Raw genomic sequence first — 8837 nt, 5'->3', positions numbered from 1 at the left:
TGCACCTTTAAGCGTTTCTATTCGCTTAGATGTAGCTTCCAGTAGGAAGCAATAATCCTCTCAGTAAATCATAAAAAAGAAAAAAGTTGCTGATTTCTGTGTTTTTAGTTTTATTTACAGATGGAGAGAGAAAATAAGACAAAAGCATGTGATGACATCACGTGTAGTTTATAGTTTAAACACTTGTCTGATGACATGGTTAATATCTGCTGAATAGTTACCTATTGGTTAACGTTAGCGTTGGTTGTTTGTGACGCAGCAGGAGATGCTAAAGATACAAGATTATGAGCTTTTTAACTGAGCGTAGAAAGTGATACAAATGAAAATAATCAACCAATAACTTCAGTTTATTAAGAATAAATGACATTTCCTTGTGAATACATTTTCAAAAAGTTGCTGTGGGACAAATAAAGTTCAGTTTAACAAGCATTTGTAGATTTTTTTAGTGACTCAAATGTTTTTTTGTCTAATTTTCATCAATAACATCAGGCTATTTTTTGCAGGATGAAACATTTTCTGTTTAGACGTATAGTATAAAAACAAAGCGTATATTGTTTTATTTTCTTCAGGCTAAAAACAGAACAGCTGATGTTTTCTTTCCACAGATTCAGTAGTTTTTCCAGAACATCCCATAATAACCAAACTCAAGCATTAAGGGAACAGAGGAGTGTGTGTTGGATGATGCGTTGGGTTTTCAGTGCACGTTGGATGAGGGCGACTCTACTTCTGTACATCCTGCAGCAGTTTGAGGGCGGAGCCGTTCTTTGGTTCCACCTGTAGCAACGAGTTCAGGTCGTCTACGCACGATTTCAGGTTCTACAGGAGGAGGAAATATTAACTGCATGAATACGGATTACACTGATTTTAATCCACTACGCTGTGATTTTAATCCCATACACTATTTTATTAATATGTTGTGATTTTAATCCCCTACACTGCGTTTCATCCGTAACAGTCCCAATATTACTGCTAGTCCCTCATAATACATCATTTTACTTTGAAAGCCTGAAATATCATTCATATCATCAAAACCTTTAGTGTAGCTTTTCTGAGGGAATCTGGGGTACATGAAGATAATTAAAGTGTTTTATTAGATTAACTTGTTTTATTATATTATTTATCATATCCTGTTTTATCAGATTATTTAATCAGATTATCCTGCATTTGATGAGATTATCTTGTGGTCTGAGGTTTGTTGAGAGTGAATTTGTCCTGACATCCGGTCAACCCTGCTCACCTTCAGCTCCTTGTGAGCCTGGGCCCGCCTGTAGAGTGCTTTGATGTTCCTGCTGTCCATGATCAAAGCCTGGTCACAGTCTCTGATGGCGTCTTTATACTGTTTGACTGAGAGGTAGCACAGAGCCCTACACACACACACACACACACACACACACACACTTTATTGACTTTATGGATGGACCCCATAAATGTCTCCCCTTAATAAAACTAAATGATTCTATGATTGAAGGTGAAGTTGTCCCAGCCCCGCCCACCTGTTGGTGTAGGTGGTGACCTCACTGGGGTTGAGTTTCATACTCTGACTGTATTTATCGATGGCTTTCTTATGTTCTCCTTTCTTCACCAGAGCGTTTCCTTCTTCTTTCAAACTCTGAGCTTTCTTTAAGTCTTTGTCGCTCTGAGCTGAGGAGACGTAAACATCAGAATCAGTGTGTGTGTGTGTGTGTGTGTGTGTGTGTGTGTGTGTGTGTGTGTGTACCTGGTTTGGTGGTGTGTGTGGGTCCGTTGTGTTGTGGGTTGATAGTAGCAGTGTGTTGTTGTTGTGTTAGTTTCTCTTTCACAGACAGAGGGACCGTGGGAATAGGAGGAAGTTTCTCTCTCCATGACGGACCGTCTGCTTCTGTCAGAGCTTTGCTCATTCTGGAGAAAAACAGAAATATACTGTATAACACACCAAAGATTACATCAATATTTTCATTTTTTCAGATTATCCTGTGTTTTATTGATAAACTATTTTATTTTGAACAAATGCAATAACACAATAAAGAACTTATTACTGCGTACACATACAGTGTTCAAAAAGGAGTGAATGGAATTATAAACTTATTAGTCCCGCCCCTTTTCCTAAATTACATTTACAAATAATTCATTTCCAGCATCTTGTTTTCCAGCCATTGCTGCTGTAAATTAATTAATTTTGTCACATCTTTATATGATTTAGATTAAATACACAAAAAAAACATATTACACACTTTCAAAATTGTCATACAACTTTAAAACGTTTTCTTTTATACTTCTTGATTTTTGTATCCTCTGTTTCTATGATTACTCGATCAGATTATCCTGTTTTTTTAGATTATTTTATGGACCTGTTGGTTCCGTCGTGAGCTGCTGCGATGTTACAGTCGATCTGTAGAGCCGTTTTATAGTCGATGTAGGCGTGTCTGTAACGCTCCAACGCCTCCAACGCTGCCGCTCGACGCAGCAGAGACTTCACGTTGTAGGGAAACAACTCCAGAGACCTGAGAGGAAGAAGGACCATCATCATCATCAAGTATGGACTGTATTTTTTACGTCGACACATTGTCCCGGCCCTAATCGTGACCAAATATCGTGATACGTGTCGTATTACAACATCCTTGCCAAAACTCACCCCTAGTGGGAAGAAGTACGTACTTGTTTAATCCCACCACCCTATCCATAAATCCCTTTTTTGTTAATTAACGAGCGTCTCATTCTAATAATTAAACTCTTCGTTTCCTCTTATGAAAAGTCATACAAATGATTTCAAAAACACTAAAAAGCACCATAAATGTATAGATAGGAATGTGTCCTCTTCATTAGAAGTGGGAGCCCTATAAATATTGTGGAGTTCTATTAAATTTGTGTATTTGGTTGGACTGAGATACAGTATCTACAACTGTAGGACATTTATACAATCATTGTTTTTTTCCATTTATTTTTGGTCTAAAAAGTGTTTATATGTAGAAACGTTTCCAGTTATTGGTACATTTCTAATGTAACTTTAAATGTGCTGTAGATGAAATAACAGACTTTAAAGGAGACATATCATGGTTTTAAATCCTTCCTTTTTACATATAAATCATACAGTTGTGGTCTATATAAAGCGGAACTGCAATGCTTGGGTCTGAATTCCTCATTATTATAGCTCCACCCCTTTTCTGATGTGCTTCTGAGAGCAACTCGTTTTGGTGCTGTCTCTTTAAATGCAAATGAGACACTTCATACCCCGCCCACTCTCCAGGTTTCAGAGGTGACACTTGGTTCAACTCCACCCTGTTCGGTCATTTTTGTAGTTTGATAGAAGAGATACGGCTATGTAGCGGCGCATAAACTTTTTATTCACACGTTATTTACAAAATGTCAACAACGTTAGACTTGTCCATCCAGCCTTACATGTTCCAGCCAGAGTCTGACCCAGTGGAGCGAGATGAAAATGAAGATGATGAACCTGCAGAACACTAACAAGTGAGCTAACACAAGCACCGAGCTAACGCTAGCGCCAAGCTAACGTCACAAAATGCATTTTAATACAGTCTTTTCTGAGACAAAAACGTCAAAATGAAATGACTAATGAAAACTTTAGACTAAATCACGTAGGCCATATCATCAAGGATCTAAAACGAGCACACAGCGGTAACATATGAAGACGGTGCAACTGCTAATGCTAACAAAACAATGACAGGGACGTCTTATCATCACACTTTTTAGCGTTATTTACAGCTTACCGAAGTGCTCTGTTCATCGTCTCCAAAGATAGAAGGAATTGAACCCTCAATCAGACAAAGTCTTTCTGTAAATCCTTCTTTATACTGGTGGAGGTTGATGAAGCAGTCATCATTGAAGTGCTTCACACACACAAAAATGACCTTATCCACAGATGTGGTACATTTCTATAAAAAATAAAACTCAACCAGGCACTTTGAAAAGGTTCTGATGCTGGGAGACGGTGTAATGAAGCGTGTGGGTTACTACATCCAACAACCCAACATTTTGACTTATCCTCTCGTAACTTCTGCATCCTGGAGCTTGGACTACAAAATAAAAGCGAGAAATAAAAATGGTGGATTGCTCGAAGTGATGGACCTGGAGTCGATGAACTAATTTGGCAGTTCTGCTGCAAATACTGTGATGTAATAGTTCAAAAAACGTAATAGAGAATCGAAAAATCAAAACAGATTGAAAAATATGACCAAAACAGAATATAAAGATATCTACGGAGCACCTGAAGAGACTAATTTAAACTTTTCTATACTTCTAAACACTCTAAATATACAACAAAATGCACTTAAGGGCTAAAAAAGTGGCTTTAGCATGATTTGTCTCCTTTAAAAGCTAGAATTACATTCTAACAATCAGGGAAAGTACATTTAAAATGACTTACGCGTTGCAGTCCTTCACACATTCTCCACAGTTTCCATCCTTCAGGTAACTCGCTGCACGGTTCGAGTACAAAATACCCAAATCCTCAGGATTCTTTTTACCTTCACACAGAAAAAAACAGCAAAGCTACTTTGACTCTATTCATTAAAATCACAGCAAACAGACGTGAGAGAAATCCTAAATAATGACAAATACTAACTAATCTTAGTCTACAGATATGTTAAACCTAGTTTTAATAATCTGCCAAAAAAAAAAAAAACAGACAAAATGATTCCAATAAGTTAAAACATTCCGACAGTAAAAATAAACAAAATGAGTCCAGAAGACACATTACAGAAAATAAACACACAGAATGACACCAATAACACACAAAACTAGAATAAAAAAACATTATAGAAGATACACACAAAAATACTCCCAAAACACAAAAACTCACAACAAATGACAATTAAACTGACACAAAACAACATACATTACAAAAATATATATACAAGAACACACAGAATGACTCAAACAACACACAAAACTAAAATAAATAACAGAATTACTCAAAAAAAAAAAAACATGTTACAGAAAACAGACAGACTCCAAAAACACAAAAATGACTAAAATAATAGAATTCATTTCAATAAGAATGAACAAAATGACTCAAAACAACATAGATTACAGAAAAATACTAAAAATGACTCCAGAAACGCACAAAACTAAACAGGAATAAACAAAAAAAACCACAAAAAATGTACAAAGCCTTAGTTTTTTCCCGCGTTAACGCTCTGATTGGTCATTATTCTAATCATTAATGTTGTTACTTTGACCCTCAGATCAGAAACATTCCCATTCCCGCTGTGATGAAGTTGTGGGGTTTACAGGTTCTCCTCACCTGATTTCTCCAGCTCTTTGATGGCGCGGCTGTAGATCGCCGTGGCCTCCCCGTACTGACCCTTCTTAAAACACTCGTTACCCGTTTGTTTCAAGTCCAACCACGACTTCGACTTCTGTTTGTGAGGCATCGTATCTTTTCACCTGTGGAAACAGGAAGTGCTAGCGCTGTTAGCTTAGCATCGTGGATAGCTGTAAAATTATAAAAAAATAAAACATTAATGCTCATATTCAGCACGTATGCACAGGTAGAGTTCCTCCTCACTAATTAATGTACCTAATGCTAATGCTAACATCAGAATATATGTCTGCTTTCCTTTCCATTACTATTATATCGTCCATATTGAGAGACAATTAATTAGTGCTCAATGTCTCTAAAATTGCATTAATTACTCTCATCATCATGAGATAATTATGAGATATATATATATATATATAACTCAGAATATCATTATTATGATTAATAGGGATGTAACGATTAATCGTAAGGCAGTTAAAAATCGATTCATAGGTATAACAATTCACATCAATGCTGTGAAAATTGAATCGCAGAACTTTTTTTAACCAGCAGAGGGCGCTAACCAGAAGTGTTGGCGGCGAGCGAAATCTGCTAATACTTTCTTTCTGGCTGCCTTCTACTCTTAAACATATTCATAAATGATTCATTACCCCTTTAGCACCGAAAGAATATCTGTAATATTACGTGAATATCTGTAAGTCACGTTTTTCTATTAGCTCTGTCTGCTAGCATAGCATCTCTTCTTCACTGCAAAATATCTGCATGCCAACTGACCACTGGGTTACCAGCGCCCTCTGCTGGTCCAAACAAATATCTGACGTAAATACTGTAAAATGACTGTTTTAAAGTTCAATTGTTAAGGCACAAAATACATTTTCAGTTGCACTTTTAAAAAGAAAAAGAACTATTATGCAGTTTTGTATTGTTTACTATAGAACCAGAATTTAAATAATAAGCTTCTTCTTCATTTGTATTATTCCTTTATTTATTTCATTCAAGATTTATTTTTAGTTAAATTGCATTGTTTTGAATAGTTTATCAAGGGATTCTTTTGACAATGAAAAATAGTATAGTATTTTCCCAAAAAAAAAAAGGAATATTTTTCAGTCATTTATATACAGTCCCATTTTGTAAAATAAATCGTGAGAGAATCATATCGTGAATCGAATCGTATCGGGAGTTGAGTGAATTGTTACATCCCTAATGATTAAGTATTTCATAAGTATATCTCAGTATCTCATTATTATGACTAAGAAGCTCAAGTATAACTCAGTATATCATCATTATGATTTATTACATCATAAATATAACTCAGAATCTCGTTATTATGACTTTATATTTCATAATTATTATTCAATATTAAACAAAACAAATCTTACATTATAAATTCAAAAATACAAAGACGTTTATAACAAACAATAATAAAACTATGAGTGAGGTACGAGATATGTAAATGAGTAATAAAATATGTAGATGAAGCTTTAGTGTGTTATGTAACGGCTTTATATAGTTAGAGGTTTACAGTAAAGCACATTAACATTGTCTTCTGTATAAAATGCGTTTATACTAATATTACATTTGCCTCGTCTTACGAAAATAAAGCTGAAATACATTATTAATAACATCAGTAATTGTTTATATCAGATGTATAAATGTGTATTTTAACTGGTGGCTACTCTAATGCTAATGCTAAATGCCTTCATTACCAGTGTATACTCGTGTTTTAGTGTATTAGCAGCACTGCTAGCTGCGTTAGCTCGTAAATGCTAGCACTACTTACCGGCTGCTACTGGTGCTAGCAAAGGTCTTTAAAGACAAACTCCAGACGGTTCCACAGACCGTGTCGGTGTGAACGTTAACCGGCGGGTGTGTCGCTCTTCTTTGGGACAAACCCGGGTCTATTCTGTCCGTCTTTGAAGGTTCTGGAGCCGGTGAGGACGGAAACAAGTTACCGGTGTCACTCGTAACTTTTCGCTTCGCTTCGTGGAAAAAACGACTCGACCGAGGTGCGTTTTCAACTGTCGGACTTTGTAAAACTTTCATTTTCAAAATGGGATTGTGACTTCATGTGTTGTAAATAAATTAATAATTGAAATGAAATGGGGAGGAATTAAATAGAGAATAATTGAATATACTGGCTTTCCTGGTCCCTGACTGTGTGTGTGTGTGTGTTTTTAATATGGAGAAATAGACAGCTGATTGCATGCAGCATTTGTTCCGCGTTGTAGTGAACGCACCATCGGATGGAGCACAGCAGTTGTTTCAGTTTCTATTTTTAGGAATCAAAAGCTGTGTCACAAACGAATTTTAGGGGTTTTACTTGATTAGTCTAATCCGTTCTTTATATATTACACATTATTGAATATAATTTCAGAGGGAAACTATATTTCAAGATAGAACAACACTGAACATAGCAGGGGTTAAATTATGGAACTGCATAAAGGCTGAAATGAAACAAAGCACTAACAGAAATCAGTTTAAAAAGCTTTTTAAATCATAAATCGTTCGTAAGTCAAAGGAAGAAGAACAACAACTTTACCAAGGACCACAATAATATATAATGTGTATATAATGGTAAATTGAAATATATGAATACTTACTGAATAAAAATATAAAATGGTATATATTGGGATAGAGTATATTATAAATGGAAATATTGCCACACTATATTTTGTATTTAATATGTGATCGATAAATGGTGTGGTAAATATAGAGTTTATTATTAATAATAATGTACATGTCATGTACATTCACGTGTATGAATGTATGTGTGTACGTATGTTTGATGTGCATGTATAAACTATATATATATATTAGTTTCCTAATGATTTTTTGTTAGACTAATGAGTGTTGTTTATTCTGTTTTTTTTTTTTCTTTTTCTGAAGACTCCCAAAATAATTTGAAAAATAACTTATAATGTATTAAAAAAAAAAAAGAAAAACTGGGAAAATATTGAAAAAAAAACAAAAAAAAAACAAAACAAAAAAAAAACGTGTTTCAAACACAATCAATGTACAAGTGCGTTATCTAATATGTAAACCCATGGTTTTTGTTGTGTTGGTTCACATTTTCACTGTTTTCTTCTCATAGTTAGGCAAGGTTTTTGTTTTTGTTTTAAAATGTAATATTAAATTTAAAAAATGTAAAATAATAATAATTCAGCCAATTGTGTTTTAATTTTAAAACAGAAAAACACTGCTAATCCGTTTTTTTGTTTTTTGTTTTTGTTTTTCTATATTTCTGTTTTCGTTTTTTAAAATAAAGTAAAACCAAATAACCACACTATTGATGTTGTTTTGGTTTTTTATTAAAGAACGAACGATAAACAGCAGATTCTAGTGAGTAATGGCTCCTCCTCCCTGCTGTTGCTCACCTGTCACAGGTGAAGATCATCATATTGATTAGGTCTTTATTTCAGCTGTGGATTCTCAGCTCGTGCCTCTGCACGTGACGTCACACTTCTCAGCTCTTCAACGCAGTAGGAGAATCTTTATTATTCTATAAAAGGTGTCACACTAGTGATGAGGCTGACACATTCAAACTGTATTGATACTGTATCGATAGTATCTGTGTAAC

The 8837-nt window shown here is 34.9% G+C and overlaps 1 protein-coding gene across 1 annotated transcript; it reads right to left on the bottom strand.

Moving 5' to 3' along the window:
- Positions 1-329: 329 nt before the first annotated feature.
- tomm34 (translocase of outer mitochondrial membrane 34) lies at positions 330-7265 on the bottom strand. The gene is made up of 8 exons (XM_028447120.1): positions 7041-7265; positions 5243-5385; positions 4364-4463; positions 2328-2480; positions 1718-1878; positions 1494-1641; positions 1238-1364; positions 330-816 (listed from the first exon to the last, which is right to left on the bottom strand). The coding sequence occupies exons 2-8, from the start codon at positions 5370-5372 to the stop codon at positions 721-723; spliced, it is 915 nt and encodes a 304-aa protein (XP_028302921.1). The 5' UTR covers positions 5373-5385; positions 7041-7265; the 3' UTR covers positions 330-720.
- Between the last annotated feature and the right edge of the window lie 1572 nt (positions 7266-8837).

Source organism: Gouania willdenowi, chromosome 5 (assembly GCF_900634775.1).
Source record: "Gouania willdenowi chromosome 5, fGouWil2.1, whole genome shotgun sequence".
NCBI classification, from domain to species: domain Eukaryota; kingdom Metazoa; phylum Chordata; class Actinopteri; order Blenniiformes; family Gobiesocidae; genus Gouania; species Gouania willdenowi.
Note: the sequence above shows the minus strand (reverse complement) of the source record. Positions and strands in the feature narration are given on the sequence as shown.

What these genes read in the sequence shown, in the direction of transcription:
- tomm34 (XM_028447120.1), bottom strand. Translation starts at nt 5,372, where the DNA reads ATGCCTCACAAACAGAAGTCGAAGTCGTGGTTGGACTTGAAACAAACG. An exon ending in CAAAGAGCTGGAGAAATCAG is followed by an intron (nt 4,464 to 5,242) that starts GTGAGGAGAACC and finishes TTCTGTGTGAAG; the next exon opens with GTAAAAAGAATCCTGAGGAT. An exon ending in AGGCTCACAAGGAGCTGAAG is followed by an intron (nt 817 to 1,237) that starts GTGAGCAGGGTT and finishes CTCCTCCTGTAG; the next exon opens with AACCTGAAATCGTGCGTAGA.